This window comes from Taudactylus pleione, unplaced genomic scaffold (genome assembly GCF_031769625.1).
Source record: "Taudactylus pleione unplaced genomic scaffold, aTauple2 ptg000025l, whole genome shotgun sequence".
NCBI classification, from domain to species: domain Eukaryota; kingdom Metazoa; phylum Chordata; class Amphibia; order Anura; family Myobatrachidae; genus Taudactylus; species Taudactylus pleione.
Genome location: NW_028284427.1, coordinates 10,281,789 through 10,303,839, shown reverse-complemented (window position 1 = coordinate 10,303,839; position 22,051 = coordinate 10,281,789). Strand labels below are relative to the sequence as shown.

Here is a 22,051-nt window from a genome sequence, read left to right as displayed (position 1 = left end):
CATTGGCCCGAGAACTGACTTTAAAAAGTGTGAGAAAACTCTCAAATTTTCTAAACACTCACCCTATTATATCTGGCCCAATATATTTTGTTTTTATTATCTTTATAACAGGTTGAGAATTGTCAACAAAATAATCAGGTATACAAGTGCAGATGATGTAGACCTCAATATGAGACAAAAAAAAATCTTTTAGTGGAAAGCTATACCCCAATAATTAACATTCCTACTCGCTGTGAGCGCCGTAGCAATTCATCATTGCTCCGGCGCGGAGACAGATGATCGGAAAATCAGCTCTCCACAAGTTTTTTCACTGCTCTTTTTATAGCAGTGAGCCAAGTCTAAAGATGGTGAATGCTCCCACACTCAAGCCCTGAAAATATTGTATTTTTGGAGCTTGATGACTTCTGTCCCCATACTAGTGTATGGGGACAGTGGGCCATTCCGCCCGAGGAAGGTAAGCAGGTACCTTCTTGATGAATGGCCCGAATACTTAATTTTACAATTGCAGGTGAAAATGTGCATTTTCATCTGCTTTTGTAGAAATGAAGTGATGATGAATAGACCCCATAATTTACAATTTTGCATTCAATTTTTATATCACCACAAAGTATTTTTTTGGCTCAGAAGCAATGTAATTAACAGACAGCATTTATTAATAAGCGTACATCTGATCATAGATCAGACACAAGTAACTGCCTGTTTAATAGTTATAGCAGTATTGGTTTTATCTTTAAATTTCACATAGAAACTCTGGGCCTGATTCAGACCCGGACGCTATTTGCGGCCACTCGCTGGCTAAAATGGGCCGGCTATTTAAATCATGTGCTCGCACTGCGTTGCGTAAAGCCGCCCACTAAGTAATTGCGAGTGGCCGCACCTGTATAAAGAAGCCCCTTTGCCACTCGCGACACACGTCATCTCCGGCAGTTGTAGGATTAATCGGGAAGATCGAGAGCCATCGGAACTGCTCGCAGCGCTTGTGGTAGCCTTTTCCCAACACAACATTGCGAGCAGTTCTGGATAAAATACAACCCAGGCACGTGTGTAATGACGCTACTTTGCTAATTATGCACACCCATCAAACGCCGTTCTGACAATCAGGCACACCTGCGTTCACACATCCACATCCCCGTTTACAAGCTCCTTCCCGTTACCACCCACAAACGGCACTATCTGTCACTCAAAATAGCGGCCCAACTGCAGGCTACGGGTGAGCACTTTCCCATCACAATGACTGGTTCGCGGACGCGCATTGCGACTCATACGCATGTGCAGATTGTGAAAAACCGCTCAATGCGAGCAAGTGCAGCATAGCGTCCGGGTCTGAATCAGGCCCTCTGTTCTGAGTGATACATTTATAAGTTAAGGTGATGGTAAGTGATATTATATAGTAAGTGAATAAAGTTATTAACTGAACGCTGTTGAAATTTTAAGTAATGTTTTCAACCTCTGTCAGGTACATAAGAAAGAAGACATTCCCAGTAAGCACGCAGGTGTATTGATTCCACTGTTTTGATGGAAGGCAAGACTGGCATTCAGAAGCAATTACTGAAAGATGCATGGATTAAAGATGTGGGATCTCCCCTCACACAGCAGGCTGTGTGCTCAATCTGTATGATAAATCAGATTTAATAAAGGGTGTTATGTCAACCATGAAATACATTAGGTGCTAATGCACTTTTTGTAATGGGAAAAAAGCCATAAAAGTTACCTTTAAAGGCTTGTACTCCGATTGTACCCATTCCTACTAATGTGAAGCAATTGTATGAGCACAATGTACAGTAAGTACCTACAGTGTGAGAGAAAGCACTTTAAACAACGCTAGTGACACATTACAATGTGAATGTGGTACTATGGCATATGATGGGAATACAAATATCATGGCAATTCATTAAGCCAAAGATAGCGCTGTTTGTTGTTAATGAGATGTAATGTAGTAAAGAGAGAGACACGAATGCCGTCACATAGGGATCTGTCTGATCAGGAGACAGGATAAATGAAGCTGGTTACAGAAGATAGTGGTCTGTCCGGATTGCTGAATGGCCAGATCTGTGGCCAAATTGTTTGATAATCATTTGGACATGAGGCATAATTAGAGCAGTTGGCTGATGGCCACATATGTGACCTGTAGTCAGTGCCCGATCTACGGCCTGATTCTAAGTCGCACACAATGACAATGTTTACGTAGTTGGCCAATGTTATAAGTACTGCGCATACGTCCCAATATTTACTACATGGAGATGTACAACGGATTTGGGCGCAGGGAATGTGGATTTTAGTGGGCCCACCTGGGAGGGAACAGGGAGGTGGTCAGGCAGACGTGTCACTAACAGCAGCTGTGTACAAAGACGCACACAGATCACACAGGAGATGCTCAGATGGAGAAGCTGAGAGACTGCAGCTGCCATAGATCTGGTGTAAGTCCGATGATGAGTCTGATGTACACAAGGCACCAGGCGCTGCACATGGGTGTCTCAGCTTTAAAGAAATCGTCTGTGACATTAGTACAAGATGATGCAGGAAAAGATGCACAAGATGCAGATGCAGGAAAAGACACAGCCGCGTCTCCATGCAATGTAGAATCAGGCCCATAATGTGTATCCGGAAACTGTCGCACTTTCATTGCTCTCGGTGATAGTGTTAGTGCATACACAGCAATTTCACACCACTTTTGTCTATTCAACTGCTTCAGTTTGGTATCGTGTGTGGTTATTTCCAGTCCTGGTATGACAGTCACAGGCCACACTGCTACCAAATTCTAGGCGTCTGATGAAGTACTGGCTCATCTGCCTACATACTATAATATATGAATACTTAATGTCCACAAGTATTATCTGCCTCATTTCCTAGTACTAATGCTGCACGTTCTCATTGAGCATAGCATTATACTACTGTGTACCTTAATCTGCAAACACAAATTAAGTCACTAAACAAGTTGCAAATGAGTCATCACCTGCTAGAATATGTACAGTACACAACTAGCACTTGTAGTGATTCCATTCCCTTTGCTTTAGTCACTTTAGGAGCACATGGATGGTTGTAGGGAACACTGGCATACAGGGCATAGCAGGCTTTTTGCAGTTACAAGTGTTTTTTCTATAGTTTTGTTGTTCACTATTTGTTTGTAAAAAAAAAAAAAATGAACATCCTAAATAAGATTCCTGCTCTTTGAGATTTTTTAATGGATTTTACAATATTTTTTAGAACAATAAATCAGTGCTGAAGAAAATTACAGCCTGTATACTGTACATGCCGCTTAAGCAGATGTCAAAATATTGATTTGTTAAGGACTGAGAAACATGTTGCATATATATTCCAAATGCTGAATGGACCCTGAATGCAGCTTATTATACTTATTATAGTCATTACAGCAAGAGAAAAAGTGAATTGATTGTAGACAAAGAACTGCTTATAATGAGCAATAGCTCACTAATCTGTGGACTGCGTATGCTGCATGCAGGGTAATGTAACACTGGCAGGCAGACCTACGTACCTTTATGCTGCTGGATGAGTCACTGTGAAGCTCTTGTGTTAAGTGATAGTTTGGATAGAACACTACAGACATATATGTTTGTATAACCATTTGTGATCTTTAACCATAGACTAATAGACTAGTTTTCCTCATTCCATGGAAAGTATAAACTAAATGTCCAAGATCGTTTCTCATAAACAAGAAACCTGTGTCCTTTCTTGTATACACAATAAACAGAAGCCACCAGTGGTGGCTCCAGGGGTGGGGCTGCAGCATAGTCCAAAATTCAAATAGGGGAGCCACACCAACTGCCAGTAGACGATCTACTCCCTGTCCAATCTCTAAACGATTTTCCCTTGATTTTTTCCCTTGAAATTTTATCTTTCAGTCTGAACGATTTGCAAACTATCTTTAATAGATCAAGTGAAATTGACCTGCATGTTCAGTCGACTGACGAGACGATCAAACGACCAGCGGGAGCGCGCATCGTTGATCGTTAACGACCAAACACTGCACAATTTATAAACGATTTTTAAACGATTGAACGATAACGACGTTGTTATCGTTCAATCGCCTGCTAAAATCATGTAGTGGATGTCCCCCTTTAGTCCCAGCCATCTATGTTTGGCAGCGTTTGAAATGGCAGTTGGTGTGGTTCCCCTATTTGAATTTTGGACTGCGCTGCAGCCTCACCTATGGAGCCGCTACTGGTCAAGCCACCCTTATCAATCAAGCTGCTACAGTGCGTAAAATACATGCATAAATTACATTTAGGGGTAGATTTACTATAAAAACGAAAAGTGGAGCTCATAGCAACCGATCAGATCCCAGCTATCATTTGCTTAGTAAATTCATGAAAATGATAGACGGAATCTGATTGGACGGGGAACATTTCCATTAGTACATCTGAATGTATTATGTGATATCATTGGGAAAACTCTTACTTTCCCTTATTTCTGTATATTTAAGTTCTGCGATATACAAGTGGAAATATGTTACAATGAGCAGTAAGAGAATAGATGTGAATGCTGCTGGGAAAGACAAGCTTCTGCTTTATTTTTTCCTTTTTTTTCTCTCAAGCCCATCAGTATAATTGATTTTGTCCAAGCTTAACCAAATTTTCCAAATGTAATTTAAAAAGATGCCCTGTAATGTCCATTACAGAAAACACTGTATATGCTGATTTGATTAGCAGGCTATCTGGATTTACTCATATCTCAGTAGAAAAGGCAGCCGTAACTGAGGTAAATGAATTACCTGTACAACGGAACTTCTTGCTCTTGATCTGGCTGATTCTTTTGTTGGCAAGGCGACGTGGGCTGGTGCAGCGGGCGCCACTGGTTTCTATTGGATTATCCTGCAGGTAATCGGCGAGCCACTTCAAATGGCAGTCACACACAAATGGGTTCTGCGCTAAGTGTCTGTAGAAGAGATAGGATGTTTAATTGGGCACTGCCTTTGTCTGCCCTTTGTTATAGAACACATACACGCACTAAACCAAGTAGTCATTTGTCATAGTTTACTGACAGTGTAGTAAGAGATATGAAACATCTTATGGATATAGGGCCTGATAGAGCTGTACATCAATTCCGTCCTGGCTGCGTCTTTTTACGCAAATACTGTGATATAATATGCAAATGTCGCAGCTGCTGGGATATGTACTGAGGCGCCCACCGGTGGCTTTACAAATACAGTCGGCTGTGTAAACAGTAGCAACATCTGTGTACAAAGACGTAGCATCGGTCGCGGATCAGACGGTTATCGGCTTTCTGAGTAGTCCTATTACTACTCAGAGAGGCAGACGGAACTAAGACGCCATCACCAGTGAAACTGCGTACAAAGACGCAGTTGCTGGATCCGACATGCTTATGAAACAGTTGCTACGCGCCGTGTTTTAAAACCACCTGTTACCACCCACATGGTCCCTAACTGTCAATCACTCTGCATCTAAATCCTCTCTCTGAGTGACATCACATAGACACCGGGACTTATGCGCCATGTGACTTAGACCCATGCGCTGTAATAAAAGCATTGGGCAACTGCGTAAATATCGGCATAGCGTGGAACTCTGAATCAGGCCCGTAATGACTAAACAGTATCATATGGAAACAACATCATGTATCAGCAATATACAAAAAATTATGTATTTTAATCTTTAATCAAGTGAGGATGGAAGAGGCCAGTGGGCGTGATTCAGCAGCGTACGCAATTGCAACTACCTACACAGATCGGCCGATTATTCAGCACTGCGCATGCACCGCCCTGATTCAGTAGTGTGCGCTGCAATCGCACTGCAATTACGTACAGAGATAGAAATCCATCGCAGAGTGACAGGCCGTGAGTGTTTGGGGGTGGTGACGGGGGAGTGGTTGGAGTAATGCAGGCGTGTCTGTCTGTCTGAACGCCGTTGCATGGGCGTGCATAAATTAACCACTAGAAGAGATGCGACTTTCAATTTCTGCGATATGTCTTAGCTGATGTAATTGTGCATAATGGGCCGATGTGCTTTGATGGTACCGATGTATACGCAGGACTGCGCGGTATTACGGATGTGAGAAAGCAGCAGTGGACGTATCTATGCTGGCTGAGCTGTGGCAGGCACATATTTTCGCAGCTGCAATATCAATTGCAATTGATACTGAATCAGGATGAGTATCTTTAAAAACAAGTACATGGGCCAATTTTTATACATTTGATGGGACTTAAGCTTTGCAGTAATGTTACAAAATGTCTTACTAAAAAAATAAACTGAAAAAACACTACAGTATGTATATAAAATATTTATATATAAAAAAACAATGCTTGTGGTAAGAGCAGGTCTATTCTTAGAATATGCTCATTTATAATAATGTAAAAAAACTGTACAGTCCAAATGCTGTTTAGCTTCCGACAACATTCCTTCTGTCTGCTCCATAGAGCATTTGGCAAATGGCAAGTCCAGGACATTCCTGTGTTAAGTTTTTTTGTTTCTACAATAACACTTTTTCGGTTCTATGATTTCAGTGCAATTCTTAATGTTTCCGGGACAAAGACTTTTTAACACATTTAAGTACATTTTCAGATATGGTGCAGCCCTTCCCTGATCTGTTATTAATGCTAATATCAGCAATAGTTTGTTTACTAGAGACAAGTTACGTAAATGAAAATACAGCTGCTAAGAAAAGATGAAGGCCGTCTTTGCGTAGAGATAGAAGATAGAATTAGAACAGGAGGTGTTACCAGATTTTTGCACATCTTGCACAATATGAAAAGCTCCATAGACTATAACACATCATAAAAGTTCTGTTTGGTCAAGATGGACTAGGAAAGGAGGGAGTATTTTATCCTATTGGCTAACATTTGTGAGACCTTATATCGTCTGATATCAGAGAGAACATTTTAGAATTGCATTGTTATTGGTCTTTTAACTAAAGGGAGAAAACCCAGTTTGCTGACATAAGCAATAGTTTATTAAACCTACAGTATTTTCTAAAGCACCCAGGCCATTTGTAGCTATTACTCTGGTGAAGCTTATGTAACAAGGACATCAGCAGTGCAAGTACTGCCAGCTGTTCTCCAAGCGCTAATGTCATCTTCGGATGGCAATAGAAAAGCATCTATACAGGCAAAAAATGCTTTATCATAATTATATATATATTATAATAATTAAATTATTATTATTTTATTATTTTAAATTATTTAAATCCAGGTTCTCTTGTTTCAATAATCACATGCAAAATAAAGTGTAATGTGTCAACAAGAGATGTCAACTAAAGTGGAACAAATGGGATGAGTTGGTCATCCTAATTCATGTTGATGCCTTAGCTTAGCTAATACTGACTTAAATACTAATGTTTGACTATAACATTTGATTATGTCCTAAAATGAATAGGTTGTATCCAAGCTCTGATCAAGAAATATAGGATTAGACGATAATGAGCGGCAGTATAACTGCCCCAACCCCCATCCTTCCTGCCTCTCTTCCCACGGCTTAATCTGTGACGGTGATAATAAAAATTTTAAATATGCCCAAAACCATAAAAAGAAAGAAAATAACAAGTGCTCATTTCTGTCCATTCAGATAAAAGTGCTGTATATCAAATTAATCAGTGCAGATTTGTAAAGCGGTTTTGTCACATCGCGTTGCAACTAAGGTTCACAATTAAGCGAAAAAGATGCAAAAAAGACGCTTGGTGCAAGCCAAGTCACGCGGGACCTGGTCTGCCGAGATGGGCTGTTTGGTGTGACTGCGGCAATAGTGTATGAGAACACATCTATAGACAACAAGGAGTGCTCTGAAAATCGCCACCGGAACACAATGCTAAAATAAACACCAATGTATTTGGTAACAGTATCAATAATTGTTTTTAGTGTCATACAATACCCGCCAATACGCATTTAGGATTAATTAAAAAAACATGTTTGTAAAAGGCATTTTAAAAATTGCAACATGTATACACTTTCGACATCCTATGGTAGGTGCAGTCTCATGGCCTACGTAGCTGCGGCTTCTCATTAGGGTTAGGCACCCTCCCCGGGAGGGTTAGGCTATGGGAAGGTGGGGTTAGGGCTAGACACCCCCCCCCCCCGGGAGGGTTAGGCTATGGGAAGGTGGGGTTAGGGCTAGGCACTACCCCCCTGGGAGGGTTAGGTTTAGGTAGCAGGGATGGGGGGTTAGGGTTAGGCACTTGGGGTGGAGGTTGGGGTTAGGCACCCCTAAGGGAGGGTTAGGGGTAGGGGTGGGGGTTAGGTTAATTTATACACCTTTAGCGCAGTCGGGATCTTCACTGGTGACGGTCTTCCGGCGTTGGGATTTGAACATATCAAATACCAATCCCATTCCAACTACTCTGCTAGACTGCTTTTGAGTAAATAAAGAACTTCATCTTTACAAAGGCATTATCATAGCTTGTGAGACAGAAGTGTTTTTCCCACCCTCTATAATAATTATCAGAAGTGACATTAGATCGAATAAATCTGCACACATCGTATCATACTGATGTGCCTACTAGCCCATGGGTGGATCCATCTACAAATCTATGGCGTTAAATGTACTCTACAGTGCAAATTATAAGACATCAAAAGCTACCCTGAAGTTTCATGATCCGAAATGTACAGGGCAACGGGCCAAATACCTTTAAAGGCTCTCTATACTCATTTATAACATAGATTTTATAAATAATCACACTAGTAGTATAAACAATAATAAAAAAAAAGAAGATTAATTTCATTTGTCTCGGCTTGGGTGGAAGAGGAGATTAGAATTACAGAAGCATTGCTCCGCCTTGTGTCCATAATGATGTGCAATAAAGAGTTCATTATCTTTTAGGGTAGTATACAAAACTAGGGTGATTATTGAGGTTTGTATACTTACAGAGTTTGAATGGATTTCAGAGGCGCAAACAGACCCTTGCTGATGGTCTGCAGTTTGTTGTCATAAAGGGAGAGCAAATTTAAACTGTGAAGATCCTGGAATGTATTCACCCGTAGGCAGTTGATTTTGTTGGCGTTTAGAAGTCTGCAAAGAATATGGTAAATATATGAAACAATGCATTAAAGTTAAAGTAGCACTACACTACTACAGTACTTACATTTACAATATGTATGTTTCAGGGAATATCAGAGCTGAAGATATTAAAGGAAGGTTTGTGTGTGATTGTAAGCCTGCTGAATGATGCTTCCTCTGCAGGCAGCCTGAATCTGAAATTACTATTAACAAAGGATTCAGCTGCAACTATTGTGTCAGACATCAAACTCTGCCATAATATTTACATACTACATAACTGTAAGCGATGTTTTCTTCAATATATATATTATAAAATACCGTACATGTTAATCAGAATTGAGTCATCTTATTACAGTAACTAGCGCATAAGGGGCCTATGTATCAAGCTGATTTCTAGATTAAATTATGCATTTTGTGTATATATGTACAATTGAACAATTACTTCATGTTAAAACTCAACACTCCAAAACATGTTTCTAAAATGTAACTATTTCAGTATGAAAGAAAAGAAAAACATCCATATAATTGCAGTGCTTTAGAGTCAGAAGAAAACATGGTATGTTTTATATTTTATGCAGAATTTTCACATTTCCTTATTAATCCAGTGCCATATCTTGCACACCTCCCCATTAGTTGTACCTGGCAGATTCAGTAGTATTTTCTGAGTGACTGTATTAGTAAAAACTAGATGGGTGCATATTTCTCCTTAAACAAATGAGCACTCACCTGTCAAGCTGGTCTTTAAAGGGACAGTAACAGTACACATTAATATTTTAATAACAAATGAACATAAACTCCATGGAGATGGGCAGACTAGACAGACAATTGTTTTTTTTTTTTCTGTTATCAAGTAATACAGATGTGTCAACATACATCTATCCTCGTGCACTACAAGGCGCGTCACACGTAAGGCGGGAGCTCTGTGTAACTTGGTAGAACCGGGCGTCTTTTGTGCGACTTCTTACCTTTAAATACGTCTTATTTGCACAGCTATGCATATTGATAGCACAAGCAGCTTCTGCTGATTAAAATGATACGCAGCATGCCTATGTTCTGTGTGTGAGTACGGGTGTATCTGCCTGCTAAACACTACGTTATAGTGTTACAGCCGCTGACACTGTAACGTAGCAGTTCGCATGCAGAAGGGCTGTTTAACGCGCAAGGAGGCTAGATGTATGAGGACCCATCTGTAGGTGTCTATATGAACTACATCTCCCCTTTCTGCTCATGTATCAGGAGTTTTAGGTGAGCAAAGTTCTGAGTGACCATAGTTATTAGGATGGAGTGCATTTCATATGCAAGGAGTTAAAGTAAACACCTGAGCCTGTGGGTGTTGGCCTCTAGACAAGAAGGGGCTAGTTGTGTAGTGAGGTAGTGTTGTTGGGTTGGGTTAGGTTTGGTTAGCCTATAGGACTGGCAGAGGGTGGGTCAGTGCTATTTCAGAGTTGCTGCTTGGCAGCCATTTTATAGAAATTTCTCTGGTCGGCTGTTTCCCGCCCTCCTTCCCTTATTCATTGAGTTGTTTGGTGTCGGCTTTTCTTGTGGCGGGAAAGAACGGTAGCAGTCGCCATCTGTCTTTGGAGCTTGAGGTGCTCTCCCTTCCAATACATGGCTTAGGCTGATTTTACCCTACTGGGGTCAGCGGAACCACCTAACCAGGTGGGCCTCACGTCGTGTCATTGGGGTGGGAGGTGGATACCTTGGGCGTGGTAATGGGCTGGCTGCTCGCCTCCCATTTAGAAGATCGATGTGAGTATGCAGTTGGTGATCTTGCATTGTGGGGCCGTTCTTTCTGTGCCACCATACTTTGTCTGTCTTTCTTTCTTATTCTATTAGTTAGTTCAGTTATAAATTAAATAGTTTAATTAGTTTAAAATTAAATAAAGATGACCTTCCTTTCCCCTTATATAAGTCTCTGTGTCATTATTTCATTATGACTATGGTTGATGATTTACCCTGCACTGTTAGGAGAGAACACTCAGGTGATGGGGAGTTTATAAATACCCTCTTTATGGATGCACATGAAATAAGTATTTTGTATTTCATTAAAATGCTCATCTGTGATTACGTGAGAAGATCATATAAGCTTTCACTTTTATGGTTATAATTATGTCATTCTAACCACAGGGTACTGATAGACAGCAGTGACAGGTTTCTGCGCCTTATTGGAACCCTGTAAGAGTGTCAGCAACGCTATCAATAAAATAATTATCTTAATATTGTTTCTTAAAAATAGTTTGTGCTCATTACACTGGGAGCACATAAACACATGAAGCAGGACATGACAGTAACAAGCCATGATTTTGAGTTGCCCACTGTAAGTACATCTGATGGCATCACCTCACTTGTAATTCCACTGTATTCTAAGACACACTACTACTTTCATTTTCACTGTTGCTACAAAACTCTGCTTCAGAAACTGAAAGTGTTTACATTAATCTAACAAAGTCATACGATAGTTTATTCCCTGAAAGCAATTTCCTATTAAGGATTTCTAGCGTGCAATCTGGGGTTTCAGGGCAGTACAATAATAAAACCTGGCTTAGCCATTTAATCTTTATCAAATATAGGTTGTTCCCCTCTAGCCAACCAAAGAATTATTTTTAATATTTTAACCATTGTTCAAAATAAAAAACTGGGTTTAGCAAATAGAGGCGGCGTTACCAGTTGTCCCCCAGCGTCTGTAATACAGGGAAAAGAATATCCGGCATGTGTTACCTACTGTGTTGTGCTTGGCATACTCATTGCCAGACATCCAGATTCCTGAGAACTTGCATTTCTGCCACTGAATAAAAAGTCAGGGTGTCCGTGCTGACTACATTTACTTCAGTACCCCAAGAGGCTCATTACATTATCCTATTGCCTCTTCCACAGGCTTCACAATAGCCAATGGTTAACATTACAAAAATCCGTCCATCTCATCCTATCGCTTCAGAATGGACGTCATTCGTTTTCATTCAATATGACACGCAGCTACTTGTGTGACTATGACATGCTTGGGAATTGGAACTTGCCACATATGTGTGCGCCCATGTTTATGAGTCAAGATGTAGCACTGTCCTGGAATTGGTGACATGGCTATGCACGTTTATGTTTATATCTGGAATTTATTTTTACAATTCAATTTCTAATCTTCTCTAAAACTGTTTCACAATGAGACAATAAACAATTAAAATACATATTATTATCTTTCAAAACGACCCTAACTATGAGGGTATTGTAAACAGTGTAAACAGTGATTTAAATCATTATCTGTTAATATGAAGAAATCCAATCTGCAGAGTTATAAAGACTCAATAAGATCCGATCCGGATGTAAAAACTTTGAGTTGCTTAACAGCAGGTCAAAGAGCCAGAACACAAGCTATTTATGTCCTGCCTTTATGTGCCCAACATCTGCTCACTGAGAGCATATTCCTTATATACGTTGTGGGATGCAAAATAATGTGTTGGGGATTCAAATCTGTAAACAAAATGAAATGTCATTACAGGCATTAACAGCTACATTTCATTACGCAAGTCAATCCATTCTCCCTGACCTTGTCAATGACATATGCAGGGGGAACATTTTGTAATCATTCAGCAAGATCTCACACCGTGTGAGATAATATAGGTAATTTGCAGACAGAATATTGTGTCATTAAACGGAACACAGGCTGCATAAAAGTGTCTGCGTATACAGAATCAAAACGGAGGTCGCATTTCTCTATCTTACAGATGTGTCCTCACTCACCTAGCGTTATTGCTTCGTATGGCATGAGATACATTGCACAAATTAGACGCCACGTCACAGATAGCTAGTTGTGGGCTTTCACATTTTAGCCATTGCATAGCATCTTGTTTGCACCACAACCACACAGCAATAGAGTTGTAGTGTCCTAGTGACTTAGGGGTTTAAGTATCAAGCAGTGAAAAGTGTGGAGTAGTGGACTAGTGGAAAAGTTGCCCATAGCAACCAATCAGGTTCTACCTATAGCTTTATAGACTGTACTTGATAAATGCTACTTCAAAGCTGATTGGTTGCTATGGGCATCTTCTCCAGTGTTTTCACTGCTTGATACATAAACCCCTTACAATTTACACTTTTCTGGCAATGGTGGTACGCATTGAGCTCTCATACTTATAGATCCCCAGTCTCTTGGCTTTCTCAATTTAACATACTTGTAGCACACTGCTATGGCACACTAGTGGTGTACAGGGTATGATGGTTTGTGCTCTTATCGTATTAGCAAAGCGAATGGGAATCAAATTTAGTCAAGTATTGAGCGATGGGATACAGCAGCAGTTTTAATGATTGGTATTTAAGCAAGTTGTGTCCATTAAAGATGTATGTTTATGCACACTTTCTCTAGTGTATTCCACTAAATTTGCCTCAAAAGTATTGCAAAGATTGTAATTTGCGAGATGCTTTCATTTATCAATTTAAACCTAAAAGTTAACATATAAAAGATGTGCGCTGATATAAAAGATGTGCATATCACCAGTTATATGGATCTATCATGCAGCCTCGGGGACCAATCAAAATCAAGGGATGGAACTGTACATGAGCCTGTGCTCAGGAATATTTGCCTTACCCTGTTCTGATAAACATCAAACATTTTGCTAGGACAAAATGTGTCTAAGATTTATTGTTTCAGCATTCAAATATTCTGTACAGCTCTAGATAAGATCAGCAGTTTAGTTTTCTCTTGTAGGTCATGTTTGGAAGTCCGTGAAACCCATATATTAACTTTTGAGGAAGGGTGAAAAAAAAATAAAAATAAATAAAAATCATGATAACACTCACAACAACTGTAGAGATACAAGGCCATCAAAAAGTCCTTTGGGTATTTCAGTGATCTTATTTCCATATAGCACTCTGTAAAATAAAACACAAGTGTTAGGCTACAGATGTTTTCATTGTTTTCCCTTGTTCCATATTAGAATTTGTATTGATTTTTGTGCGCTGTGCTTCAGATCCGTGGTGCGACAAGCAGACATTCACTTAACAACCAATCTAAATTTCATTCAAGCAAGGCGACAGTATTAAATGTAATTTTAGGATTCATACTCAGTCAGATGTTACACACACACAGACACACGCACACATTAACTAATGCAAATAATTCAGAGACTTGAAATGTACATATCACATAGCAACAGCTCGCAATTCAAGCTCCTGGATAGAATTACGAAATATGAGCATTGTACCTTGACAAAAGTATTGATACAATGTCATATTGACAGGTATATATATATACAGGTTGAGTCTCTGATATCCAAAATGCTTGGGACCAGGTGTATTTTGGATAACGGAATATTCCGTATTTTGGAATAATTACATATCATAATGAAATATCTTGGGAATGGTACCCAAATATACACACAGGATGCATTTATGTATTATATACACCTTATACACATAGCCTGCAGGTAATTTTATACAATATTTTCAATAATTTTGTGGCTCAAACAAAGTTTGTGTACAAACATAAAATTCAATTATGTTTCATATACACCTTATACACACAGCCTGAAGGTTATTTTATACAATATTTGTAATAATTTGTGCCTTAGACAAAGTTTGTGTACATTGAACCAACAAAAATCAAAGGTTTAATTTTCTCAGTCAAGCCAAAAATATTCCGTATTTCGGAATATTTGGATATGGGAGACTCAACCTGTATATATATATATATATATATATATATATATATATATATATTAGGGATGAGCGGGTTCGGATTTCTGAAATCCGAACCCCCCCGAGCCCCCCCGATCCGAGTCCGATCCGAGTCAGGCTCGACTTTTCCCGCCTGACTCGGATCTGAAATCGAGGCAAAACGTCATCATCCCGCCTTCCGAGTCTCGCGGGTTTTGGATCCTATATAAGGTACCCGCGTCGGCGCCATTTTCTCACTCGGCTGTGGACAGTGAAGAGGGAGGGTGGGAGTTAGGGCTGTGTAGTGTAGTGTAGTGCTGCTGTTGTCCACTACTTCAAAGCCCATAGGGGCTGGCTGTGTTGTGCTGTGCTGCTGTTGTTAATAGGGGCTGTGTCCACTACTTCAAAGTCCATAGGGGCTGGCTGGACTGTGTTGTGCAGTCAGTTCTCCATAGGGGCTGTGTCCACTCCAAAGTCCTGTGCAGTGTCCCAGTCCTAAAGGGGTGCTGTAGTGTTGTCCAGGGGGTGCTCTGTCCATCAGGGGTGCTCCCCCCAAGTGCTAAAAAAATTATATATTTTCTGTGTTTGTGAATTGTGTGCGCAGTAGCTGCACGTGCATCAACAAAGTAGTGCCAAGCGTGCGTCTGTGTCATAAGTAAAGGGCCGGCTGGCTTGACCGTTAAGGGTGCTGTAACCCCCGAAAGTACACTCCAGTCCAAACCAAAAAAAAAATAATTTTCTGTGTTTGTGAATTGTGTGCGCAGTAGCCGCACGTGCATCAACAAAGTAGTGCCAAGCGTGCGCCTGTGTCATAAGTAAAGGGCCGGCTGGCTTGGCCGTTAAGGGTGCTGTAACCCCCGAAAGTACACTCCAGTCCAAACCAAAAAAAAAATTATTTTCTGTGTTTGTGAATTGTGTGCGCAGTAGCCGCACGTGCATCAACAAAGTAGTGCCAAGCGTGCGCCTGTGTCATAAGTAAAGGGCCGGCTGGCTTGACTGTTAAGGGTGCTGTAACCCCCGAAAGTACACTCCAGTCCAAACCAAAAAAAAAATTATTTTCTGTGTTTGTGAATTGTGTGCGCAGTAGCCGCACGTGCATCAACAAAGTAGTGCCAAGCGTGCGCCTGTGTCATAAGTAAAGGGCCGGCTGGCTTGACCGTTAAGGGTGCTGTAACCCCCGAAAGTACACTCCAGTCCAAACCAAAAAAATATATATTTTCTGTGTTTGTGAATTGTGTGCGCAGTAGCCGCACGTGCATCAACAAAGTAGTGCCAAGCGTGTGCCTGTGTCATAAGTAAAGGGCCGGCTGGCTTGACCGTTAAAGGGTGCTGTAACCCCCGAAAGTACACTCCAGTCCAAACCAAAAAAAAAATTATTTTCTGTGTTTGTGAATTGTGTGCGCAGTAGCCGCACGTGCATCAACAAAGTAGTGCCAAGCGTGCGCCTGTGTCATAAGTAAAGGGCCGGCTGGCTTGACCGTTAAGGGTGCTGTAACCCCCGAAAGAACACTCCAGTCCAAACCAAAAAAAAAAATATTTTCTGTGTTTGTGAATTGTGTGCGCAGTAGCCGCACGTGCATCAACAAAGTAGTGCCAAGCGTGCGCCTGTGTCATAAGTAAAGGGCCGGCTGGCTTGACAGTTAAAGGGTGCTGTAACCCCCCAAAAAGTACACTCCAGTCCAAACCAAAAAAAAAATTATTTTCTGTGTTTGTGAATTGTGTGCGCAGTAGCCGCACGTGCATCAACAAAGTAGTGCCAAGCGTGCGCCTGTGTCATAAGCAAAGGGCCGGCTGGCTTGACCGTTAAAGGGTGCTGTAACCACCGAAAGTACACTCCAGTCCAAACCAAAAAAAAAATTATTTTCTGTGTTTGTGAATTGTGTGCGCAGTAGCCGCACGTGCATCAACAAAGTAGTGCCAAGCGTGCGCCTGTGTCATAAGTAAAGGGCCGGCTGGCTTGACCGTTAAGGGTGCTGTAACCCCCGAAAGTACACTCCAGTCCAAACCAAAAAAAAAAATATTTTCTGTGTTTGTGAATTGTGTGCGCAGTAGCTGCACGTGCATCAACAAAGTAGTGCCAAGCGTGCGCCTGTGTCATAAGTAAAGGGCCGGCTGGCTTGACCGTTAAGGGTGCTGTAACCCCCGAAAGTACACTCCAGTCCAAACCAAAAAAAAAATTATTTTCTGTGTTTGTGAATTGTGTGCGCAGTAGCCGCACGTGCATCAACAAAGTAGTGCCAAGCGTGCGCCTGTGTCATAAGTAAAGGGCTGGCTGGCTTGACCGTTAAAGGGTGCTGTAACCCCCGAAAGTACACTCCAGTCCAAACCAAAAAAAAAATTATTTATTTTCTGTGTTTATGAATTGTGTGTTTGCAGTAGCCGCACGTGCATCAACAAAGTAGTGCCAAGCGTGCGCCTGTGTCATAAGTAAAGGGCCGGCTGGCTTGACCGTTAAAGGGTGCTGTAACCCCCGAAAGTACACTCCAGTCCAAACCAAAAAAAAAATTATATATTTTCTGTTTGTGAATTGTGTGCGCAGTAGCCGCACGTGCATCAACAAAGTAGTGCCAAGCGTGCGCCTGTGTCATAAGTAAAGGGCCGGCTGGCTTGACCGTTAAAGGGTGCTGTAACCCCCGAAAGTACACTCCAGTCCAAACCAAAAAAAAAATTATATATTTTCTGTTTGTGAATTGTGTGCGCAGTAGCCGCACGTGCATCAACAAAGTAGTGCCAAGCGTGCGCCTGTGTCATAAGTAAAGGGCCGGCTGGCTTGACCGTTAAGGGTGCTGTAACCCCCGAAAGTACACTCCAGTCCAAACAAAAAAAAAAATTATTTTCTGTGTTTAGCCGCACGTATATATCAAATCGATATAACATAAATGGAGGACCAAACTTTCCCCGATAAAAATAAAATAGAGAAAGATCAAGAACCACTTCCTCCTAGTGCTGAAGCTGCTGCCACTAGTCATGACATAGACGATAACATGCCATCAACGTCGTCTGCCAAGGCCGATGCCCAATGTCATAGTAGAGGGCACATACAATCCCAAATGGCAAAGTTCAGGAAAATGACCTTGAAAAAAACATTTAAATCAGCTGAAGAGAAATGTAAACTTGCCAATATGCCATTTACGACACGGAGTGGCAAGGAACGGCTAAGGTCGATCCCTAGTATGTTCATGACTAGTGGTTCAGCTTCATATGACGATGGAAGCCCTCCTCCCACTAAAAAAATCAAAAGAGTTAAGCTGGCAAAAGCACAGCGAAGAACTGTGCTTTCTAAGAAGATATCACAAATCCCCAAGGAGAGTCCAAGTGTGGTGGTGGTTGCGATTCCAGACCTTCCCAGCACTGGACGGGAAGAGGTGGCTCTTTCCACCATTTGCACGCCCCCTGCAAGTGCTGAAAGGAGCACCCACAGTCCACTTGCTGATATGCAAAATGAAGATGTCACTGTTGAAGTACAACAGGATGAGGATACTGGTGTAGCTGGCGCTGAGAAGGAAGTTGGCGAGGAGGATTCTGATGGTGATGTGGTTTGTTTAAATCAGGCTCCGGGGGAGACAGTTGTTGTCCGTGGGATGAAAAAGCCCATCACGGTCATGCCTGGGCAGAAGACCAAACATTCCACCTCTTTGGTCTGGCAATATTTCTATCCAAATCCGGACAACAACTGTCTTGCCATATGTACCATATGTAAAGGTGAAATAAGTAGGGGTAGGGACGTCAACCACCTAGGAACATCCTCCCTTATACGGCACCTGCAGCGCGTTCATAAAAAGTTACTGTCAAGTTCAGAAACTTTGGCTAAGACCGTAAGCAGTCCAGGGACACCTAAATCCCGTTGTCCTGTTGTATCCAAGCGCCTGCAAACCACACCGTCAACTCCCTCCTCGTCAATTTCCTCCTTAGTCAGGATCGGAAGTAGTCCTGCAGGCCATGTCACTGGCATGACTGACTCTCCTATCCGGGATTCCTCCGGAGGATCCTGCATTGCTACGCCTACTGCTGCCGCTGCTGCTGTTGCTGCTGCTGGGAGTCGTTCATCATCCCAGAGAGGAAGTAGGAACACCACTACTTTTACTAAACAATTGACCCTCCAACAGTCCTTAGCGAGGAGGATGAAGTACGACAGCAGTCATCCTGAAGCAAAACGTATAACTGAGGCCTTGACTGCTATGTTGGTGTTAGACGTGCGTCCGGTATCCGCCATTAGTGCAGTGGGATTTAGACAATTGATGGAGGTAGTGTGTCCCCGGTTCAAAATCCTGTCTAGATTCCACTTCACTAGGCAGGCGATACCGAGACTGTACAGAAACGTCAGAAAAAGTGTCCTCAGTGTCCTGAAAAATGCCGTTGTACACAATGTCCACTTAACCACGGACATGTGGACAAGTGGAACAGGGCAGACTAAGGACTATATGACTGTGACAGCCCACTGGGTAGATGTATCACCTTACGCAGCAACAGCAGCAGCGTCACCAGTAGCAGCATCTCAGAAACGCCAGCTCGTTATAAGGCAGGCTACGCTGTGTATCACCGGTTTCAGTAAGAGGCACACCGCCGACAACCTCTTAGAGAAACTGAGGGAAATCATCGCCCAGTGGCTTACCCCACTTAGACTCTCCTGGGGATTTGTGATATCTGACAACGCCACCAATATTGTGCGGGCATTACATCTGGGCAAATTCCAGCACGTCCCATGTTTTGCTCACACAATAAACTTGGTGGTGCAGAATTTTCTGAAAAGCGACAGGGGCGTGCAGGAGACGCTTTGGGTGGCCCGATAAAGTTCTGGCCACTTTCACCATTCAGCGACTGCGTGCCGAAGACTGTAGCGCCAGCAAACACTCTTGAACCTGCCCCGCCATCACCTGAAGCAAGAGGTTGTGACGCGGTGGAACTCAACCCTCTATATGCTTCAGAGGATGGAGGAGCAGCAAAAGGCCATACAAGCCTATACATCCACCTATGACATAGGCAAAGGAGGGGGTATGCACCTGACTCAAGCGCAGTGGAGAATGATTTCCGTGTTGTGCAAGGTTCTCCAGCCCTTCGAACTTGCCACACGTGAAGTCAGTTCAGACACTGCCAGCTTGAGTCAGGTCATTCCCCTCATCAGGCTTTTGCAGAAGCAGCTGGAGAAAGTGAAGGAGGAGCTAAGACGGAGCGATTCCGCTCGGCATGTGGGACTTGTGGATGAAGCCCTTCATTCGCTTTGCCAGGATTCCAGGGTGGTCAATCTGTTGAAATCAGACCACTACATTTTGGCCACCGTGCTCGATCCTAGGTTTAAAGCCTATGTGGTGTCTCTCTTTCCGGCCGACACAAGCCTGCAGAGGTGCAAAGACCTGCTGGTGAACACACTGTCAGCTGAAGCGGAACGTGACACGTCAACTGCTCCTTCTTCATTTTCTCCCGCAACTGGGGCTGCCAGGAAAAAACTTAGGTATCCTAAGCAACCCGCTGGCGGTGATGCAGGGCAGGCAGGACCAAGTTTGGACATCTGGTCCGGACTGAAGGACCTGGCAACAATTTCTGACATGTCTACTGTCACTGCATATGATACTGTCACCATTGACAGAATGGTGGAGGATTACATCGGTGACAGCATCCAAGTAGGCATGTCAGACAGTCCATACCTGTACTGGCAGGAAAAAGAGGCAATTTGGAGGCCCCTGTACAAACTAGCTCTATTTTACCTGAGTTGCCCCCCCTCCAGTGTGTACTCCGAAAGAGTGTTTAGTGCAGCCGGGAACCTTGTCAGCGAAAGGCGTAGGAGGTTGCTTCCACAGAATGTGGAGAAGATGATGTTCATCAAAATGAATTATCAGCTCTTCCAGGGAGATCAGCCTCCAGAAGGTACAGAGGGACCTGTGGTGGTGGATTCAAGTGGGGACGAGTTAATACTTTGTGAGGATGAGGATGTACACACTGAAGAGGGTGAGGAATCGGTGGATGAGGAGGATGAGGATGACATCTTGCCTCCGTAGAGCCAGTTTGTGCAGGGACACATTAATTGCCAGCTTGTTTTGTGGGGGCCCAAACGAACCAATCATTTCAGCCAATCATTTCAGTTGTGTGGCAGACCCTGGCGCTGAAATGATTGATTTGTTAAAGTGTGCATGTCCTGTTTATACAGACTACTGGAATCCCGATTGGCTACACACCACACAGGTGCAGGCACCTAGGTACACCACTGATGTAGCATTGGCACTATTCCTTTTGTTAAGTATCCTGTGCCATTAGCTGCTACAGGCCTCTATGTGTCTCCATTCTGCAGGTCCCTGGATTCTGAAGACTATTATTACACTTTCATTATGTGTAATTTACAAGTGATTTTAGTGTATTCAGGTAAATGTTTTGATAACTATGTGTTTGGCTATAGTATAGTCTTATTTAAATGAACATAAATAAACAAAATGTATAAAATGTTTGGAGCAATAGCTGAACATACACATTTATTTGAGACATGAAACTCTATCCATTTTATGCAACCTTTCAATATTCCCTTCTACGCTATACAGCTGCTGGCAGTGTGCCACCACAACACAAACCTGTACAGTACTATCGGTTTCACCTGATGCTTCTGCACATGCTCATTTTCTCAATAAACTTTATGATATGCTAACAAAACAAACCTATAAGTTGACAATAGCGATAGTGCCACATAAATTATAAAACGAGAAATTCTAAAAAAATAAAACATAATAAAATAAACAGTTTAATGTTTTCATAAATGTGAACTGCAATATTCAACGATTAATAACTTCGGAAGAGTATCTTCCAAAGTATTGTAATCACAGTTCTCCTTAGTAAAGCAATAAAATTGTTGCTGTCAAGAATAGTGAATATTTTATAAAACCACAATAGCGGCCCAGCATGCCTGAATTCTAATTTCATTTCTTCTATGTCTATTATTGCAGCTGACCCAAGTTCACATAGTTTGGATTGTCACCTCACATAAAATTACTTCCAGTAGGTTAGAAGCAGCATTACTGAACCCCTAACATAATCTGGGAAGAGTGAGTGAAGAGTGCAGTGATCTTGTGTGCTTGACACTGTTCAGTAAAACAGATTTTGATCTTCTCTTTCAATCCCTTCCCACATATTAAAGCCAGATGTTCTCAACACTCGATGGAGAAAATAAATCTGTAATATTATTCAGCGGTTTATAAAACACATCTATTCCCCCCAAGATAATCCTAATGGATAAACCCTGAGAGCTAAAAACTTGTTTTAATCCATTTGCTTTTTCTTAATACAACGTGTTTTGTTGCATACATATATATATATATATATATATATATATGTATAATATACATGCACACACAGATATACATGAATATATACATATATATATATATATATATATATATATAGAAATACACATTTATCTCTCTCTCTCTCTCTCTATATATATATATACATATATATACACACAGGTTGAGTCT

General features: G+C 41.8%; 1 protein-coding gene across 2 annotated transcripts in view; it reads right to left on the bottom strand.

Annotated features, from left to right (window-relative positions):
* Positions 1-22,051, bottom strand: part of SLIT3 (slit guidance ligand 3) — a 747,204-nt gene that overhangs the window by 155,955 nt on the left and 569,198 nt on the right. For both annotated transcript variants that reach the window (XM_088451316.1, XM_088451322.1), the window contains 3 exons: positions 13,743-13,814; positions 8,826-8,969; positions 4,730-4,893 (listed from right to left, as the gene is read on the bottom strand). In XM_088451316.1, coding sequence (XP_088307442.1) covers positions 4,730-4,893; positions 8,826-8,969; positions 13,743-13,814 — 380 coding nt within the window. The remainder of the gene's footprint in view (positions 1-4,729; positions 4,894-8,825; positions 8,970-13,742; positions 13,815-22,051) is intronic.